Below are 19,565 nucleotides of genomic sequence, written 5' to 3'. Positions count from 1 at the left end.
GTGGACATAGATAGCAGCCAAATATAGTAAGGGCATGCTGATTCTAAATGTGGAGGGGAAAAAACTAAATAGAGGACCCGGAGAAAAATCCACGCAAACTCCAAATATACAGCAGCAGGCATCAGGGTCGGGATCAAACCCACGGACCTCCTGTAACCAGGCGAGGTAGTTAACATCTCGCCACCGCGGCGACCATAATGTCTGTCGCATGACATTACGCCTATTACCTATACAGGCGTTGGGGTCGGGATCGAGCCTACAGCCTCCTGTACATACCTGTCAACCCATACGGTTAAGCCGTATTCATGTACAGGGAGTTTTCAGGTCCATACAGCGTAGGGAGGTTTCAATACGGGCAAAGCAAAATTGTCTGTGTTTTCTCCCTTGTAATGGGACTTTGTAGGATGAGCGTTGAGATTTATAAGGGGCACGGGCTGACTAAACAAGGTCTGAATTGGTCTGCAATAAGCTCGGGATTTTTTTGCACACAGCGTTGGTGTACGGTGCTTTTTTCAGGAATATTTTGCTGCTTTTGTTTCTTGGATTTTCTGTTTGCCCAGTCACACAAAGTCACTTTAAGATGTTTTTTTTCTTGTTCGGGTTTTTTGTTTGTTGTGGGTGCACCCGATTCAAGAGCCGAATGGCTCACAGGGCTATACCAGAATAAATAAACTGAAAAAGAACTTAAGGAGTCTACAGGTTTGCCTGTAAGCCAGGCGAGGTCGTTAACATCTCGGCACCGCGGCAGCCGTGATGTGCCATTTGCGCGACGCATGACGCCGCACGTGTCCCCATTAATGAGTAGAGGGGTCGGTGGGCGAGGGAGGGAGGCCGGGCGGGCGAGGGAGGCCGGGCGAGGCAGGCGAGGGAGGCCGGGCGAGGCAGACGAAGCAGGCGGGCGAGGCGAGGGAGGCCAGGAGAGGGAGGGAGGGAGGCCGGGCGGGCGGGCGAGGCGGCTGCCCCGTGCCGTTGTGGCGAAGTCTCCGGCGGCCGACCCTTGACCCGGTGACGTCACGGGCGCCCGGCCGCCCTCTTGTCTCGCCGTGGCGTGCGCGCCTCGGTCTCTACACCAACCACCTCTTCTCTCCTCCTCCTCTCCTCTCTCTTCCGTCTAAGGGCGAGTCGCTAGCGACTCAACGGACGAGGAGGAGGGTAGCCACTCTTTGAGTTGCCTCGGGCCCACCCGGGTGCCCGCAAGTGGACGCGGGAGTCTCGGCCGAGAGGGGGGTAAGAAGCCTTCGGCCTACGCCATTCTACCACCACCACCCCCCTCCACAGTTGTTAGTTTTGTTTGCTACGTGTGTTGCTTTGAAATCGGTTGCGAATCGATGTATTTGTTACAACAACAAAAACCCGATCGGTGTGCGTTGTGTACTTGAGTGGCACGCGCGCGCGTCAGTCACAAGTGCTGCTCGTGTTTGTGTGCGGCGTGTTGGTTACTGATGGGGGAGGGAGGGAGGTGGTGGTGGTGGTGGTTTAGTTCGCCGTGCGAACACGAAGTGGATTTGTTCGCTCAAGTTGCATGCAATTTAACGTAGCCTGGGTGATGTCTTCGTGCCACAATGATGCTGCTGCACAACGTGGAGTTCTCGACGCGGATATCGGAGGAGGCAACGGGCGGCGACGTTTCGGGCAGTGGCCCCTTGGCCGCTGAGGGGTTGATGCCTTTGCTGTGAATGAGGGCCGTGTTGTTCGTGGTTTGTTTCAACAGTCGCGGCGTGTTTATATATTTGTGTTGTCGAAAAAAAGCTCTGCAAGCAATTATCACCGGAAGTCCACTCTCTCCCCAGACGTGCAATATGTTTTTTGTGTCCACCCATTGTTCATAGACGGCGGACCATACCTCTAGGAAGCACTTGCGTTTTACATAACACATTTAAATTAGTTTTAAAATTGTCTTCTGCAGATTCCTCTACCCTGCTTGCAAGGTTCAGGAATACATGACGAAAAATAACTATTTGAAAGTCCCTTTGAGCCGAACGTTTCTTGATGTCCTTCCAAGTCCTATTTCAATTATAATTAGGATATTTCCGCTAATTGAATTATTCTGATGATTGTTACCCATAATGCAATGTGGCAGCAACGTGTATTTAAAAAAATATATAAATTGGTGTGTGTAGTGACCCATGTTTTATGATTGTGGCTTTTATCTGTTATTCAATAGCTACTAATAGGTAACTTCATATGCCAATTTAATAACTGGTCATCAGAAAAGTTAAACAAATTTAAGTCTTCTAAGGCCCCATGGTGTAAAGTTGCGTTCACCAACTTTGTCCACAGTGTTATTGATGAATGTGTTGCGTTTTCTGTTTTTAGTCAACTAAGTTGACTATTTTTTCCAAAACGGAACAGTGTTTATTTAGCAGAAGTTACTGGTTTAGTGTGCTATGATCTACACATTTTTATAGTAGCGTCCTGACTGTAATTGTAAAAAAAAATATTTAACGTTGTTGTGGACAACTTAAGTAACAAAATAAGTACCGTAATTGGGCCGGTCCCCAACCAGGGCCAGAGAATGGTCTCATTTCCAATTCCTACACGGGGCCTACATGACGAACCAGAGGAGGGCCAAGCTTGGTGCAGCCTTATCTTAGTATGCTTTCGAGTAATGTCTGACTATTGTTGAGCTCTGTGAACATATATCGGGGGTTTGCCATTAGATTACCAATACATCTGTGAATACCAGTGTGGAAACTACCCTGTGGGGCTCTAAAAGAAGTGGAGCTGACCCAAGAACGGAGGAGCGCTTTGTGAAGGACTTTTAATATAGCGGCCAGGAAAACTATATTGAGTACGTGGAAAAATGACGAAACCCCCACCCACCCACCCATACTCAATGGCTGAATTCATTAGGTCCGATCTCGGACCTGTAGCATCTGAGCTATAAGCTCTAGAGACAAGGAATAATAATGAACATGATGTCCATTTCTAAACCTTAGACCAGTCTTCAACACCTCAACCCAGAACAACGAGCGGTCAACCCTGCCTCCCCCGAAGAAAAACTCATTACCCCCCTCCCCCCGTGTGGGCACTGATGCCTGATACTGCTAATGGCCTTGGAACGACCGCCTAGAACGTCAAAATGTTGACCTATATCAGTCAAATGTATGATGTGAGGGAGGATGTGGGATACAAATATTTCATAAAAAGCACCACCATTTCTCTCCACACTGTGGGCAGCGCTATCTGGGCGAGCGATGGCGGCGTGCGCGGTGGAGGCAAACCCGCGCGGGGACTTCCCGGCGTGGCTGGCTGCACGCGGCATGAAGCCCACGTTCGCCGACGCCATGGAGCGCGAGCTGGGCATCAGCGACTACGAGGAGCTGCTGGCGTGCGCCGAGGACGCGCAGGTGACGGCCGAGCTGCTGGGCGCCGCCCGCGACCGCCTGCCCTTCGCCTTCTACGCCGTGCTGCGCCGCCTCGTGCTCGCGCTGGCGCCGAAGCGGCGGCGCGGGCGTCGCCGGCGGGGGACGATCCCGGTCGCCGGCGACAGCGACGACGAGGGAGAGGAGCGGCGAGGCTCCTTGGACGAAGAAGACGAGGACGCGGGGGCGTGCGGTCCCCGCTGCGAGGGGGCGCTGGCGAGCCGCGCCGTTCTCGGCAGCCTCCTGGACGCCATCGTGGCAACGCTGAGCTCGCTGAGTCGCGAGCTGCTGCAGTCGGCGCAGCGGTTCCGCTGCCTGGAGCCGGCGCTCGGAGCGATCGGCGTGGAGGCCGTCGAGGGGCCGGCGGCTCCCTCGGTGGTGGAAGGGGGAGAGCAGGACAGCGAGCCGGTGGAGACTTACCAATCGGTGGAGGAGCAGGGAGGATGGGCCGAGATGAGCACCGACAACATCAAGCAGGAGTCGGGTACGAGGTCCCGTGGCGCTTGCGGTTTAGTGGGTACTGCGGAGCCGATGGGATAATCAATAGAGCTGGGCTCGCCGATTGTCTAAGTAATTGGTCGACTGCCGATAATTTACACACAAGTTATATTCTTAGTTATTTCGGTAAAGTCACGTTGAAGGGAAACAACAAAATAATAAAATATATATAAAACAATAAAAATATATATTTTATTATTTTGTTGTTTCCCTTCAACGTGACTTTACCGAAAGAACTAAGATAATGAATTACTGCAGTCACGAAAGCTTTAAATCAAAATTTACATTCAAGTTATCGGGCGAATAAGGTTTCCCTTCTGTTCCATCGCGTGCCGCTACGTAAGAGATGTGTTGATTGCAATGTTTTGTTTATGATTAGTTTGCGCGTTCGCGGCTTTACGATCGTAGAGAAAACAACAGCGTACACATTTTGAACGACGTCACGGGATTTTTAACGTTGACCGCGAGCGAAGCAGGCGGCGCGTATCATTTTATTGTGGATACACTCCGCAGTAATAACCAGGGCAGCCTGCCGGTTTCGAAACCACGAACCCCCGTAAAACAAGCGGAAAAAATCAAACGGGCTGCGTCGCCGCCGTGGACAACGGCACCTGCACCACGAAGCAGGGCGCGCTAACGGTTCGCTCGTTTGCTTTGATCGGGCAGAGGCAGGCGCGGAGGCCAAGTGCGATCTCAAGGGCTCGCAGGCTGGGGAGCCGGTCGGCGAGTGGGACCCAGCCGACTGCTACGAGGAGGAGACGGCGCACGGATGGGCCAGCCTCAAAGCCGAGCAGGACACGGCCTGCGGTGGTGAGGAGTGCGGCCCCCTGTGAATAGAGGACATCATTATCGTCATCATTATAAGCGTTGTGGAAAATATGAGTAGCAGAGTAATTAAGCAGACGGGTGTGCCTCTTTCAACGTGCCTACGAACAACTGGCTGTTCACCAGCAATGGTTCAAGCGAGCTTGACCTTGCCGATGACACCCTGTATTTTGAAACCGCTCCAGCGTTTGCCTGCGTTGAACCAACACAAGTTGTTGATAAGTATGCATAGGGGGATCAGTAGGTCCAGATTGTCTAGTTATCTGGAGTTGGCCAAACATACCAATGTAGGACCACAGAGCTTGGGAAATTGTTGCCGCCAGTTCTAGCTGCCTTCCCACCACTCCTCTGTAAATGTGGTTGCTGTGGTGGTTGTCATCGTGATTGTTATTGCGGCTGTTGTGTTGCGGTGCAGGCGAGATGACCGACATGGAGTCCGGTGCTGAGCCGGCCATACTCATGGATTCGGTGGTCACTGGTACAGCGCACGAGCATGACCACTGTGGTTGAGCGTCTTCGTCGTCGTTTAAGTTATTCAAACAGATCAAGCACGGATGCGCCTGATATTGTCACAGATCAGAAGCTCGTGGGGCTGATCCTGGGTTGTACTTGAATGCGTTACTGCTTGGGAACGCCAACTGTTGTAGGCTTGGGCTGCCAAGTGGCCAGGAGATGGCAGTTTGGCAGCAGATTTTTGATTCTGTGTCTATGAAGCTGTGAGTCTTACCTCCTCGAGCGTAGCTTTTATTTACGTTTGATTCATGTTTATTTTGTGCGATCATTAATAGTTGACATGCTGGTTTATTGGTTGCGATTGGCATGGTGAATCTAGGACTTGGTACGAAATTGTTTTTTTGGGGAGAGATCGTGGTGATAGTGTCAACTGACCTCCTCCACCACATGGCAGTCAATCAAATTAAGTTGCTGCGTGGGCAAATACGCCAACCGATGTGGCTTTTATTAAAAAAACCGGAGGAAAGTTGACAAGCGAGCAGAATGTTTACATTTTGTCTGACTTTTTGCTGGAGATTACATCCAGCATCGTCAGGCATTAGCAAGAACTTCCTGGTTCTTCGGGTCCTTCGTCCTTCAGTAGTATTTGAACCAGTGTCATCATTAGAGTTAGTTGCTGGTTTATTGATTGTGATTGGCAGGGGTAGATTAGCTAAAGAAGGTGAATCTATTTAGTAGATGGTGAAAATATGCTATCCTTAATTATATTAAAGTGTATTGCGTTGGTGACCAAAGCTGGAGTTAAAATTCTCTCGTGATTCTAGTGAATCGTTAACTGGTTAATACGGTTCATTACATGAGCAATGGGTAATTAGTGATACAGGTTGAGTGATGAGATTGTTGCTGGCATGCTGGTATAATACATGATCAATTGAGTTATTCTATTTGGCTAGAGTTGTTTCCTGTCGCTGAATTGAGCGTTATGTAATAAGTATAATGTAATTAGCTCAGGGTAGGTTATCTGTTCCCTATTTGCCCGTCAGTATTGGCATAGCCGTGTGAGCAATACATGCCATGATATATGATTGCTTCTGACATTCCCACTTCGCAGTGGGGTACAATGATTGTCCTCAGTGTATTAATTCTTTGACTCATTTTAATCATCTTGCTCGTCAAGTGAAGTAAATATTATTTATATTCTTGGTTCTTTCGGTAAAGTCACGTAGAAGGGAAACAATAAATAATAATAAAATAATAAAAATATAATATAAAATTCTCACGACGTTTCGACTGCAACACAAGCAATGATCATCAGGTGTGAAAACCACAGCAAGAAAATTTGAAAAAAGTGGCGTTTTTTTATGTTAGCACTACAGAGAGCGATTTGACAGTTTGTTCAGATGGATGAGTCCATCTAAGTTCGGAAAAGAGGAGGGGGGAGACGAAAATTAATGGATGCGGTCTGAAAGCCACCTTAAGCGTGATCAATCAATTAAGATCCGAAATGGTTTATCAAATCCTTCCAATGATTGCTACGCCAGAATCCATGTTCTCGGTTGAAATTGTCTCTGTGTTTGCATATGTGGATAGCCTCATGAACGAATCTCTCATGGTAGCCAGATGGCTTGCAAAGAACCTCTGTTTAAATCAAAATTTCAATATTATTTATTTGCTTGCACACCCTCGCGCCTTTCTCCCACAAATCTGCCGCTCAAGCAGCACTCATTTGGACTGCGTCATTCGTCCGCACGTATTGAATCCGCTGCTCTTAAACATAACGTCGAGTGCCACTGGCACACATCACAAATAATCTTCCATGTTGAGAATCGGTTATTTACGACGTGTCGATTGAATAAATCGTGAGATATTGATGCCATGCAGGACGCTCGCGTGCATCAATCGCAAGCATAACCATTTCACACGCGACTAAAATGATCGGCGTCTTGCGAGAATATGGCAATAAATATGCAGACACTACGCTATGCGGCACAAGTCTGTCCCATCAGCCACACGATGCCTGCTGCAGGACCTGTGTCTCACAGAGAGGATCTTTTGACAATTATCACCCGGCAGCTCGCCAGCATTGGATCGAGCAAGTCTGACTCGGCTGATGAGACGCAAAATGTTAAAACCGGTCCATAGTTTGCCTCTGTTAAAGCAACGTTCTGAAATCATGCACGACCAGAAGACCTCGTGGCCGATGGGATGTGTAAAAAACACAAATACTTTTATGTTTTCACGTGGAGGAATAGATGCGTGAAGGCGTCGCGTTTACTGCTACTTTGTGGATCTATGGATCATTGCACACACAGTGATTGCTAATGAGATGCATTCTCCGCGTGTGATTGACAAGGTGAGAACTGCTACGAGTACCAGGAGGGGCAGCTCCACACCGAAAACCCCGACTTCGACCGTAATCACTTCGCCGCCGCCGTTGACGCCGCCTCCGTTGGCCATCACCAGCAGGCCGGCACGGCGGTGGCGGTGGGGTCCGCTCGTCCTATCCGGCCCCACCAGCACCAACATTACGGCACCCCGGCGGGACTGGCAAGAGAACCCAAAACCCGCGATGGATCCGCTTGGAACGGCGCCACGATCATCACCCGGCTGCAGAAGCACGAGCAAGCGGTGACGGGCGCCTCGCAGGAATCGCCGTTTCCACCGACGGGATCCGGCTACCGGATCACCGTGGCGCAGCCGGCGCGGTTCAGGAGCGCCGGTCGGCGCGGCAGCGACGGTAACGGCGGCATCGGTTCGTCCGGCTCGTCGGCCGGGCCGGCCCCGCCCCGGCCGTTCTGCTGCGAGGTTTGCGGCAAGAGCTTCCTGCAGCAGGGCTCGCTGCAGATCCACCGGCGCCGGCACACGGGCGAGCGGCCGTACGCCTGCGCCGACTGCGGCCGCCGCTTCTCGGTGTTTTGCAACCTGACACGGCACCGCAAGACGCACACGGGCGAGAAACCGTACGCCTGCCACGCGTGCGGCAAGGGATTCATCCAGCTCATACACCTCAACAAGCACCGCTGCAGCTGCGTGCTCATCTCCTGACGCAACGTCACCGCCGCCTCGTCCGCACCATTACACGCCCCGCGGGTGTTGCGTAGTTTTCACAGAAGTAGTTGAAGTAGGAATGGTTCACGTGTGATTTTTGGGTTGGGCCACCGAATTAGCTGACCGCGGCGGTATCGCGACGAAGCTTCCACCACTCGATGCATTAAGTTGTCGCGCATGCCAGCTCTCGACAGCGTGCCGATCGCTCTTGTTTCACCTCGCTGGTGAGTTCCAGAGCAATCCTCACGGCCAAATTTAGCGATTGGAAACGCGAGGTTTTGCTTGAAACTGCGTCAAACATCATCAGGACAGGGTCCAGGAAATCTAGAGTAACAATCCAGGAAGTCAGGATCACTGCCGCATGCTTCCTTTAAACACGTGTCGCATCAAAACTACGCGTTTAAGCGAGTAGGGACGATGATGGTGATCGCGATGATTGATGTTGCTGTTGTGCTGGGCGTGATGGATCGCAACAGCGACGAAAAATCAGTCGTATGAATAATGATATTGTGATGATGATTGTCATGTGATACTGCTGAGCGTTGCGGGAGATCGCATTACGGTCATTATGACAACAATCTCGTGGTTTTCGTACAGTAACCACATGGGTTTTTGTTGTTGTAGTTGCAGTCGTGGTGACAATGCTGATGAACCAGTGTATACCTCTCGTCGCCGTGGCTTTGACTTCTGCTAGTCACCCACTACGGTCTTGCCAGCGACTCGGAAAGTATTTCCGCACTCGGCACACCATCCAGTATACCTCTCGTCGCTACGGTTGTGACTAGCAGTCACGTGCCACCTACTCATCCGGTCTTGCGAGTGACCTAGACAATGCTCTTTGGTTCTTTCGGTAAAGTCACGTAGGTATAAAATAAGATTAAATCACGACGTTTCGGGCCCAACACAAGCGTCCATCATCAGGTGGGACGACCACAGCAAGAAACAACTGCTCAAGTGGGCGAAACGTCGTGTTTTAATTTTATTTTCGACCGATGTGACTTTACCAAAAGAACCAAAGAGTGGATCCCTGCAGTCACGAAAACTTCAAATCTAGATTGACCTAGACAATATTGAGTGAGATGCCTAGCCCCGGGTGATGGCGCTAGCGAGTACGTGGTGTCGCGTAACTGTCGTATCTGCGATTCGTAATTGAGTCTTGGGTGCGAGGCCGTGGAATGATGTGGCCAGACCGGACGCAGAAAGACTTCTTCACAATTCTGGCAAAAACCGCCTGAAGATGGTTGTAGTAGCCTGCGAAACATCACACTGAAATTGTGAATGTTGTGGGTTTGCGCTCCCATCGCACCGGTGTGCTGAAGTCGGAGCCGTTTGGCAACTTTTATTCACGTGACAGACCTTACCGATTGTCTGTCAGGTGCTGGTGGGTTAACGACACATTTAAGTGATCTAACCCCAAAAATCTTGGTTTTTTTTACACACCTATAAGCGCCCAGAAATGTCTGTCCGTCCCGCGCGTGACGTCACTGCAATAGAGACCCCTCCATTAATATTCATGCCCGCGTGAAAATTTACACTAACGCACAAGGTCGCGCACTCCACATGCCGCACCACCCTCCCCCCCCCCATTAATAATGAGCGGGTGACGTCACTGCACATGGGGCAACCCCCCCCCCCCCCACATTAATAATCATTAATATTCATGCTGAACTATTTTTCTATGGAATGTTTCAGATTTACTGCAACAACACCCGTCCTTGGGCAAAAAAGTTCTTAATAATATCCAGAAAGTCGGGATAAAATACAGGTGACGGTTGAATTTGTTTGGCCAGGTCAGTGGTGGAGGGTCTTGTGAAAGATATTTGGCCAAATAATTTAATTGACCCAACCCAAGAATCAATTGTGAATCGCATTGACTGCAATATCCTACGTGTTAAGTTATGTACAGTAAGTACGTGTGTTATGTATTTTTTTTATTCGGAATAAAAGCAATTTATAACGCGCACAATATTTCACGGACATCAATGACCGTGACTCCCGAGGCTCGGTAGCCGACGCCCGTGTCGCTCGAAGGCCCCGGGAGAAGCAGTTGGGGCCTTCTTGGCGTCTCTCGGAGTCGCTGCCGAGTGGACGCCGCCGCCGCTACCGTGAACGTGCGGCAGCAGCGCCGGCGGGACGATGGCCGCGTTCCAGACTGCGGTGGGGGGACGCTGCCACGGAGGATCGATCGTCCTGGGCCTCGGGTGTAACGAGGAGGCGGAGGTTGCGAGTCGCGCTGCTGTAGACTGTTCTTCCGCGAGCTGCGGAGCAGGGGGACGGGAGCAGAGCGACGTGGAGCACGAGCGAGAGTCGAGGCGCAGTGGCGGCACGGACGGCAGGGGACTTCGAAGCCGCCGGCCCTGCTGGCAATGTCGGGAAGCCAGTGGAGGGATCGGCTGATGAGTGGACTGTTGGGGTGCTAGATTGCGGGATTTGACGCTGCGGTTGGCGTAGCTGTCACAGGGCAAAGTGGAGCCGATAAGTAACGCCGAAGAACTTGATGTGGTCAGAGGAACGGAGAGCGGAGCCAGCAATTGTTAGTGCGCGAGAAGGGAGCGTGGACGCGGCGAGACGCGGCGAGACGCGGCGGCGGCCAACATGAGTGGACGAGTAGGCCGTGAACAGCACGGGGCCGAGGATTGAACCACGAGAGTGACTGGTGCGTGAGAGCTTTGCCTCCGCAGATTAAGGCTCCACACACCGAGAGAGACCCCAAGCCTTTTCTCAGAGTGGTCGGACATCGGGGGAGTTGTGGTCCTGGGCGTGAGAGGGGTCAGGGTGTAGCTTGCGGGGATGCCTCTGGTTTTTCGGCGATGTGGCAAAGTGTGTTGGTGACGTCCGTGCCCAAGGAGGTTGTGAGCTTCAGCGGTGCGTGTGTGGGGGGGGGGGTCATCGTTGCTGCTTCGCGGTAGTCGGAGTAGTTAGCGGTCGTCGTTGTAGCGATAGCCTAGAAATACAGCTGTGTCCTACCAAATCCACTTGCAGGTTCGCGCTGGAACGGCCGGAAAATAATGTTTGCAGCCTTTCTAACCTCGCGCCCACGCCGTACGCGCCACTGTCGCTGTTTGACTCTGCGAGGTTTCCGACCCCCGACCGTGTCGTGAGCGTTCGAAGCGGACACGACGAGCGAGTCTGTCGGGAGGACGCTTGTACAAGAAACGCATCGTTCACAATAAAGTTCTGCGTACGGTTTTTTTCCCCCCTCCCCGAGGCTGCCGAGCGCTTTCCGTCGTGGGATCGATCCTCGTGGCCGTGCGGGGAGACGCCGCTGAGCTGGCGTCGCCGAGATCCCGAGTTCCGAGTCGAGGCGTCCCGCAGTCTCTTGTGCATTAGCCGGGTTCTTAATGGAGGTGTCGTGATCTCGGCCCAGTCGTCGATGATGACGCACAAAATGTGTAAAACATTTCGGTTCGGGTTGTTCTCGGAGCACACAGATAAGTTAGACATTGCCCGAAATGTCGCTTATTGTATACTGTACGTGCAGTATATACATATATCACGCGATATTTTTGGATCGCATGTCAGAAGCGTTGCTTTCATGCAAGAAAACTGGATCGGCTTCGACATTTATCGTCTGACCAGCGAATCGTCGGGGCTGGCGAGAACCAATGCCGGCAGAACCGCCCGATGCTTCCAGAGGCGTGGAGCCTCGCGTCGATGCGTGCCAGTGATCCGCACGACGAGATAACGCAACGCGTGCGATTGTAACGCGCTCCCAATGTTTATTTTTTTTCATCTTAATTTCTCCGCAGCGGCGCGCGAAGGTTATTGTCGAACAGAAGAGGGGAAACGTTTCGAGCGATGGCCCTTTTGTCGAGGCGGGGAACGCGGCGGGGGGGGGGGGTCCATACATTTTTTCACTTTTCCCCACGCAGGTCACAACTGATAACATCTTTTCTGCCTGGGGGGGGGGGGGAAAGATTCAATTATTACGTTTGGCGGTGGTGGTAGCTTTCGCGTGTTGAGATTGGCCTTGGCGTGTAGCAATGCCCTGGGCACCTTCACGAAGCTTCATCTGCCCGCATGAATGATTTATGTGCAGGGCCAGTGTCGTTTTAATTTCACATTCATAGAACTTCCGGCGTGGAATGGGGTGACCCTGGGGTTGTTTGTAGAAGGAAGAGAGAGCGGGGGTGGTGGGGGCTGGGGTGCACGTGCTTTAGAGACGAGACTACAAAGGCCGTGGCTCGGATATCAACATTTCAAAACCACCACTCCGTTGCTCATGTAGGCCTGCGTTTCCACCCCCCTCGGCTCACGTGTTTGGCTTTCATATGTGCTCGCTGACGGCACTTGCCCCAACAGCCTGTTGAGTCTATACGGGGGATCTTTGTCTTTGCGTCGAGTGTGTGTGAGGCTCACGAACAGCACCTTTCCCGAACAGCCTGTGTGGTTTGTGTGTGTGGGGGGGGGTGGGTAGAAGCGTAGTGGATAGCACGCTGCTTCAACGAACCCGGTGACCCGAGTTCGATTCCCGCTCACGGCCTACACCAGTGAGCCCCCTTTAGGTCAACTCGGCCTCAAATGAGTAGGTGGTGCAATGTGTAAACATCGCAACAGGGGAGGCGAAAGCGGCCAAGCTTGGGTTCTGGCCACCCACCCCCCGCCCCGAATGTGTGGCGTGCCAATCTTCGTCGATGCTCCCTAACGGCACTTGGCCCAACTGGCTGTTGAAGGCTATACGGGGATCTTTTGTTGCGAGTGCGTGTGCTTGTGTAGTTTTGATTGTGTCTTTGTATTTCGAAGTTTGTGTCAGTCTGTATATGTGAATGTGTCTCTGTGTTCTTCGTCTTCTGTGCATGTGGGTATATTTTTTTAAAACGAATTCAAATAAGGATTCCATCCTGGGCATTTTTATTATATGTATAAAGAACTGAATTCTCCACGCGAGCCGTGTTTTAATCAGCGGCACGCGATACGGAATGCTAATGTCGCCGTACGCTGCGTGTGCATGCAAACCACGCTTCACGTACCCTGAATTCTCCATACAGAGCACGAGTCATTCAATTCCTACACCCTCCCTACACCCTCCAGCTCTACACCCTCCCTACACCCTCCCTACACCTTCCAGCTCTACACCCTCCCTACACCCTTCCTACACCCTCCCTACACCCTCCCTCCCTACACCATCCAGCCCTACACCCTCCAGTCCTACACCCTCACTCCCTACACCCTCCAGTCCTACACCCTCCCTACACCCTCCCTACACCCTCCCTACACCCTCCCTACACCCTCCAGCTCGACACCCTCAACCCACCTTGGCTACATTTCGGGTCTTGAGAATTAAAATATCGGTTTGACCGTCACGTGATGAACCGTACCCTCATTCAGAGCGAGTGGCGAAGTGCTGCCCTCTGCCGTGCGCGTGTGTGTGGAGCAGAGTGTCACGTTGAAGAAGGGCTCTCAGCTAGTTCCCGCTCTGTGATGTCCACTTCCGCGGCCACACTCTGCCCGACACTTGATAGCGCAATCGGGATAACGTGGAGGAGAGTGACGCGAAAAAAACACGACAAAAACATTTGCAAAAATAATTGTGACATTTTAATACCACGTAAGTTGGCAATTCTTAAACAAAAAAACAAACCAAAGCATTGACTTTTTAAACGAACATTCACCCTTTGTAACTCTTTAACTCGCCCTGCGCGCGTGCCCGTCACGAGTGACACCCGAGTCGACAGACAACCCGAGGTGCTGTCTCGAGCCTTAGCGCGCGCACGTTTGAGCCCCCCCAGTTGCGGGGATGCGGGCACAGCCACCCGGAACTCGACGCTCGCCGATCCGCAATCGAGGCCGCCCGTTCGTCGCTCCGTTCCAAACATCTGTAGTCCGCAAAACATTTCGCGTCTCGCATCTTCCGCTCGCGGCGTTGGGCGTTCGATGCAAGGCGGCGAATGTCAAATGTGAAAGGCGGTACAGCAGGTAGGTGGGTCGGCCTGCCCGTGCCCAATCCGAGCGTGCTCCTTGCGAAGCTCTTCACCCACCTTCGTCCACGGAAGGCCGATTGATTTATTTCAGGATCGTTTACACGCGGCCTACCCTTCGGTCAGCTCGGCACGAAACTCGGGAGGCGCGCACAAGGGGCGCCTTGTGCTGAGCGGCCCGGATGAATGCGTGCGGATAAACAAGGGGGGCGATTGTGCGAGCGCCGTGCGTGTCCGTGGGCGCGCGCGGGTTCTACGTACGGTGAGCGTCCGGCGCAGCGGTCGCCGCACGCTGCGCTACGAACCCGACGGACCCCAGTTCGAATCCCGCTGCGTGACCAACATCGGTGATGAACATCTAAACTGGCGGGCCTATGCGCTAGCCGCACCAACCCCCCTCCCTGCCCCCCCCCCCCCTGCCTTGTGAGCCTTATTTAATAGGTGCTCGCAAACAGCACTTGCCCCAGGAGTCGTCTACGCGTGGCACCTTTGTCGAGGCGTGCGTCTGTCCTGGTGTGCTCGAAGAGGCGCGAGGTGGAGACCTGCGGCTGCCCCAACGGAACGAACGAAACGGATGGCGTTGCGGCGGCAATGCCGGCCGGCCGGCCGAGTGGACCGCCGAGCGCCCCACGCTACACGAAGCTCGCGTCCGTCCCCTCTCCCGGCCACCGCCAGCGGTCCCCGAATCTCGGGGCCCTGCCTCCTCCGTGCTCCCCTCGACTGCCCTCGCCGTGCAGCTCCGCCGACCCGACCACCACGCGGACGCCTCCCTCGTCCCCTCCGTGGCCCCCGTGTCTCTCGTGCGCCCCCGGCGCTCCGGGGACTACGGGGAGCCGCGGCAGGGGGGCACTGCTCCCTCGTCCCATCGTCTCCTCTCCCCCGGCCTCCTCGTCCTCCTCTTCGGCGCTGCTCGCCTCCGCGGGAGTCTCGCAAATCCTCAGCCTCGGCAGAGGGCCGCGGAATCGCAAGGTGGAGTCGTCGGAATCGGAGCTCCCGGCGGAGCCGAGCGTCAACCCCCGATCGCCCGGCCGCTCGCCGCCACCGTCACCGCCAACATCGTCCTGCGCCACCTCGTCGTGCTGCGAGTCCACCGTCGCCTTGGGTTGAGTCTCCCGCGAGTGCGGGGGGCTGTTGGGCAGGTGGAGGCATCTGGGTCTGTCCCTGCAGCGATGGAGGAGGAGGCGGTGGCGATGATGAGGAGGAGTCGGTGGTCGAGGAGGTGGTGTCATGAGTTCAGGAGGCTCGGCCGAATCATGTGGGGTCGAGGCGCAAGGCTCGCCCACGCTGGTGCTGCTGCTGCTGCTGATGATGCTGTTCCTGCTGGTGCTGCTCTTGCTGCTGCTGCTGGAGGAGGAGGAGGAGGAAGCGCACTCGTGGTTGAGGTGGAGCCTCAGGGAGCGAACCTCGGCAAGGAGCTGCGTGAAACGATGGAACAGGTCCACGTCCATCGCTCGCACGGTCGCCTGAGACACGGGGGACGGGGGGGGGACATGGGGACACGGGGGACAGGGCACCAGTAGAGTGGAGCATCACCGGTTGTGGTGGTGCCATTTGTCACAAAAGCTACGAACCTGGCCACCTGAGTTCGATTCTCGTCTAGACCGGTCTCATGCCTCACCTAGGTGGACTCGGCTGTAAACATCATCGCTGGGCACGCAATGCCGACCTCCATAGCTGCTCGCAAACAGCACTCACTCGCCCCTAACCGCCTGGTAGAGCCGTGCGGGTGGCCTTTATCTTTGCCATGTACCGACCCCCGACAGGTGCTCGCTAACACAGGCCGTGTGGACAACAAATTGACTCGATTGATTTCGCATGCATGTATCTATGCACGTGACGCCCTGATGAATGTACGAGTTATACGCCCTGTGCACGCATCGCGAAAAAGGTCGCGGCTTACATTACCGCGAGCGATGCTTTTGCACTCGCGCGTTTACCCTCCCCCCCCTCTTACCCTCGCCTGCCCCTCGTTTGTCTACGCGCCCATTCTCGATCCACTGCTAGGCGACGGCTCCTCCGCGCGGTATCGACGATCGGGAAACTGCTTCGACCAAACGTTCAGCCTCGGCAGGGCCCGACTCGGCGTGTCCGGCTCCCTGGCCCCGCGCAACCCGGAGGAGATCGGAATCATCGGAATCTTTTGTTCCTGCTGGAGGAATCCGATGAGCTATGGAGTTCCTTGTAACAGGGGATGCCCCGGCGGTTTTCGCAGACGTCCAGGAGATGTCTCGCCTGTCGGTGGTCACATCCCCCAGAGGTGGCAAAGTTAAGCGGGGTCCGTCCGGCTCTTCCCCCAACGTGCACAGCCAATGGCAGTGAATTTAGTCCGTCTAACACCGAGTGGTGGTGGTGGTGGTAGTCGGCTTTCACGGCCAATATTATCCTTAGTAGAGGGGTTTTTTTGGGGGGGGAAGGGGGGCGGGGGAGGTTGGATCACGTAAATTGAAATGTGTCGTTAAACCCGCCACCACCCCGACACGGCCAATTAGTAACTGTTTAATCTTGATTTGAAGCTTTCGTGACTGCAGGAATCCATACTCTTTGGTTCTTTCGGTAAGGTCACGTAGGTAGAAAATAAATTAAATCACGACGTTTCGATCGTCATCAGGTGGAACAGACAGCAGGAGAACTGCTGACTAAACAAGAGCTGCTGCAACAAGAGTTTATATCGGAGTTTGGTGGGCTCAACCCAAGGGTAAAGTGTGCGGAGCTCGACAAGGAATTTGTACGTAAATGTGAGAGATTAGAGCCCACCAAAATCCCGATATAAACTCTTGTTGCAGCAGCTTTCTCCTTTTGTCAGCAGTTCTCCTGCTGTGTATGTCCCACCTGATGACGGCCGCTTGTGTTGCGATCGAAACGTCGTGATTTATTTTATTTTACACCGACGTGACTTTACCGAAAGAACCAAAGAGGTTCTCACTATGAGACGCCTTTTGGCGTCATCTGGTCCAACACCAGTGGAGACTAGGCTCTAAGAAAAGCCGTCTCGGGTGTGGACCAATCCATTTCAAGGACAGTGCATATCATTATCAGAGTCGTCTCTTTTTGTTTGCATTTTGACTGCTTGTGTTGTGGTTATTGCAAATATGAGCCCTTGTATAAAGGTGTCAGTTTTGGTGCCAGATAAAAGGGTAAAAACCTATTACTACTACAACAAAGAGGTTCTGTCACGTAAACAGTTTACGGGCGGTGGCAGGGCTTTAACGACACATTTACGCGATCTCACCACCCCCCAAAAAAACATCTATTGGTGGATATAACAAGAAGAGACCTTTTCGAATTTCGTCCAAAAAAGAAACCTCAATATTTCAAGAAGCCGCAGTGCACTGTGTGGTGGATACCAGACGGCGCTCCTTAATGTAACAGCAGCTGTCACGAAGCAGCGGCTCTTTAAAGAGCCACCACGTGCGGCTCGGAACCGCAGGTTGCTGACCTCTCCGCTCTAGCGGAAGTGCATCGCACAGCCGGGCAGCCACACGGCTCGCTCAGCCATCGTCACCTCGGCACTCAATGAATACATTGATGATGAGTGGATGACAACGATGATCGTGGTGACGACGGTTGATTTATGTTGTGTGTGTGTCTATGTTTACCTTCTTTGGCAAGCTAAGTAGCCAACCACGTTAATGGGAGGTGCGGGAGACAGACAACAAACTAAACACACACAAAAAAAAACAGTAAAAAAAATGAGTTTGTCAATCTGGACGATTTTAAAGAGCACAGGAAGGGAGGAGCGTTCCAGACGGTCGCAGTAGCGCATCTGAAAGCGCGCGATGTGGGCGAGCATCATTGTTCGGTGATCAGACAGAAGCCGCTGCCGCTGCGAGGACTGACCGCAGGTTCGCGTGATGATGATGCTGCTGCTGATTGATACTCCTTTGACGAGATCAGAAAGGTGGTCAGATCACTTTGTGTGCAACGAGTGCGACCTTATAATGTAGATTACAATGACGACATCGATGTTTCATGATAACGACGATGATGATCATGATGATGATGATGATCATGATGATTATGATAATGATGACCGTCATCAGCGTATCTCACCATCTCCGTCCGAAGCCGCTCAATCCTGTCTCTCTGTCTCGGCGATGGGGGGTCCCACTGACCCCACCGAGGGGGTCTCGCTCCCCCGGGACCCACACTCATTCCCGCGGACACGTTGACCCCAACAGCGGCCCGCTCCCCCATCCACGGGAATCTGCTCATCGCAGCGTCAGGGTCCGAGTGTTCACTGTTGAGAGTATGTGTGCGCGCGCGTGCGTGCGTGTGTGTGTGTCAGCGTGTTGTGTGTGTGTGTTGTCTGCGCGTTGTTTGTGTATTGTTTGTGTGTTGTTTGCGTGGCGTTAGCGTGTTGGTTTGTGTGTCGTTTGCGTGGTGTCTGCGTGCGAGTGTGTTTTGTGCGCGCGTGTGTCAGTCTGCGTTGTCTGCGCGTTGTTCGTATGTGGTTCGTATGTTGTTCGTATGTTGTTCGCGTGGTGCGTGCCAGCGTTACCGAGGGGACTCGAAACTTCACGTCGCCCGTTAGCCTCGCGTCGTCAGCACCGTGGCTCGCGACTGCGAGGCGACCGGACGACGACAAGGAGGAGGAGGCAGCAGGGGGGAGGGGAAGCAGTGAAGAAGTTGCCCATTGTGGGCGAGACACGGGGGCGCAGCGGGGGGGGTGGGGGAGGGGAGCGGGGAATACACAACAGTGTGGCTCCATGAGTCACTCTGGCCTGGCGCTGTGAGTCACCCTGGTCTGGCTCTCTGAGTCACTCTGGCCTGGCTCCATGAGTCACTCTGGCCTGGCGCTGTGAGTCACCCTGGTCTGGCTCTCTGAGTCACCCAGGTCTGGCTCTCTGAGTCACCCTGGTGTGGCTCTATGGGTTACCCTGGTCTGGCTCTGTGAGTCACCCAGGTCTGCCTCTCTGAGTTGCCCAGGTCTGGCTCTCTGAGTCACCCTGGTCTGGCTCTGTGAGTCACCCTGGTTTGACTGTCTGAGTCACCCTGGTCTAGCTCTGTGAGTCACCCTGGTCTGGCTCTCTGAGTCACCCCGGTCTGGTTCTATGAGTCATTCTAGTTTGGCTCTCTGAGTCACCCTGGTGTGGCTCTATAAGTTACCCTGATCTGGCTCTCTGAGTCACCCAGGTCTGGCTCTGTGAGTCACCCTGATCTGGCTCTGTGAGTCACCCTGATCTGGCTCTGTGAGTCACCCAGGTCTGGCTCTGTGAGTCACCCTGATCTGGCTCTGTGAGTAACCCTGATCTGGCTCTCTGAGTCACCCTGGTCTGGCTCTCTGAGTCACCCTGCTCTGGCTCTATGAGTCACCCAGCTCTGGCTCTATGAGTCACCCTGTTCTGGCTCTGTGAGTCACCCTGATCTGGCTCTGTGAGTCACCCAGCTCTGGCTCTATGAGTCATCCTGATCTGGCTCTGTGAGTCACTGATCTGGCTCTGAGTCACCCTGGTCTGGC

The 19,565-nt window shown here is 53.6% G+C and overlaps 2 protein-coding genes across 6 annotated transcripts; one reads left to right on the top strand and one right to left on the bottom strand.

Moving 5' to 3' along the window:
- The first annotated feature begins 941 nt into the window (after positions 1-941).
- On the top strand, positions 942-11,391 carry LOC116951941 (uncharacterized). 2 transcript variants are annotated; one of them, XM_032970824.2, is made up of 5 exons: positions 942-1,227; positions 3,181-3,849; positions 4,530-4,673; positions 5,104-5,166; positions 7,495-11,391. In XM_032970824.2, the coding sequence occupies exons 2-5, from the start codon at positions 3,198-3,200 to the stop codon at positions 8,184-8,186; spliced, it is 1,551 nt and encodes a 516-aa protein (XP_032826715.2). In that variant the 5' UTR covers positions 942-1,227; positions 3,181-3,197; the 3' UTR covers positions 8,187-11,391. The 2 variants fall into 2 exon arrangements, with proteins under 2 accessions (XP_032826715.2, XP_032826716.2); XM_032970825.2 differs by lacking the exon at positions 5,104-5,166.
- A 2,313-nt stretch (positions 11,392-13,704) lies between these two features.
- Positions 13,705-19,233, bottom strand: LOC116951921 (uncharacterized). 4 transcript variants are annotated; one of them, XM_032970777.2, is made up of 3 exons: positions 18,158-18,741; positions 16,062-16,339; positions 13,705-15,570 (listed from the first exon to the last, which is right to left on the bottom strand). In XM_032970777.2, exon 3 carries the CDS (start codon positions 15,553-15,555, stop codon positions 14,740-14,742), a length of 816 nt encoding a protein of 271 aa, XP_032826668.1. In that variant the 5' UTR covers positions 15,556-15,570; positions 16,062-16,339; positions 18,158-18,741; the 3' UTR covers positions 13,705-14,739. The 4 variants fall into 4 exon arrangements, with proteins under 4 accessions (XP_032826668.1, XP_032826667.1, XP_032826665.1 ...); XM_032970776.2 differs by lacking the exon at positions 16,062-16,339 and having other exon boundaries at positions 18,158-18,311; positions 18,606-18,738; XM_032970774.2 differs by lacking the exon at positions 16,062-16,339 and having other exon boundaries at positions 18,606-19,233.
- Positions 19,234-19,565: the final 332 nt, after the last annotated feature.

Source organism: Petromyzon marinus, chromosome 44, assembly GCF_048934315.1.
Source record: "Petromyzon marinus isolate PM22_M1 ecotype Great Lakes invasive population chromosome 44, UKy_Petmar_22M1.pri1.0, whole genome shotgun sequence".
Taxonomy (NCBI): domain Eukaryota; kingdom Metazoa; phylum Chordata; class Hyperoartia; order Petromyzontiformes; family Petromyzontidae; genus Petromyzon; species Petromyzon marinus.
Note: the sequence above shows the minus strand (reverse complement) of the source record. Positions and strands in the feature narration are given on the sequence as shown.

Bases quoted from the DNA above. Each gene is read 5' to 3' on its own strand.
- LOC116951941 (XM_032970824.2), top strand. From the start codon at position 3,198: ATGGCGGCGTGCGCGGTGGAGGCAAACCCGCGCGGGGACTTCCCGGCG. The intron at 3,850-4,529 runs GTACGAGGTCCC...TTGATCGGGCAG, and splicing joins CAACATCAAGCAGGAGTCGG to AGGCAGGCGCGGAGGCCAAG. The intron at 4,674-5,103 runs GTGAGGAGTGCG...GTTGCGGTGCAG, and splicing joins GCAGGACACGGCCTGCGGTG to GCGAGATGACCGACATGGAG.
- LOC116951921 (XM_032970774.2), bottom strand. From the start codon at position 18,815: ATGGAGCCACACTGTTGTGTATTCCCCGCTCCCCTCCCCCACCCCCCC. The intron at 15,571-18,605 runs GTAACGCTGGCA...CCCGTGTCTCAG, and splicing joins TGAAGTTTCGAGTCCCCTCG to GCGACCGTGCGAGCGATGGA.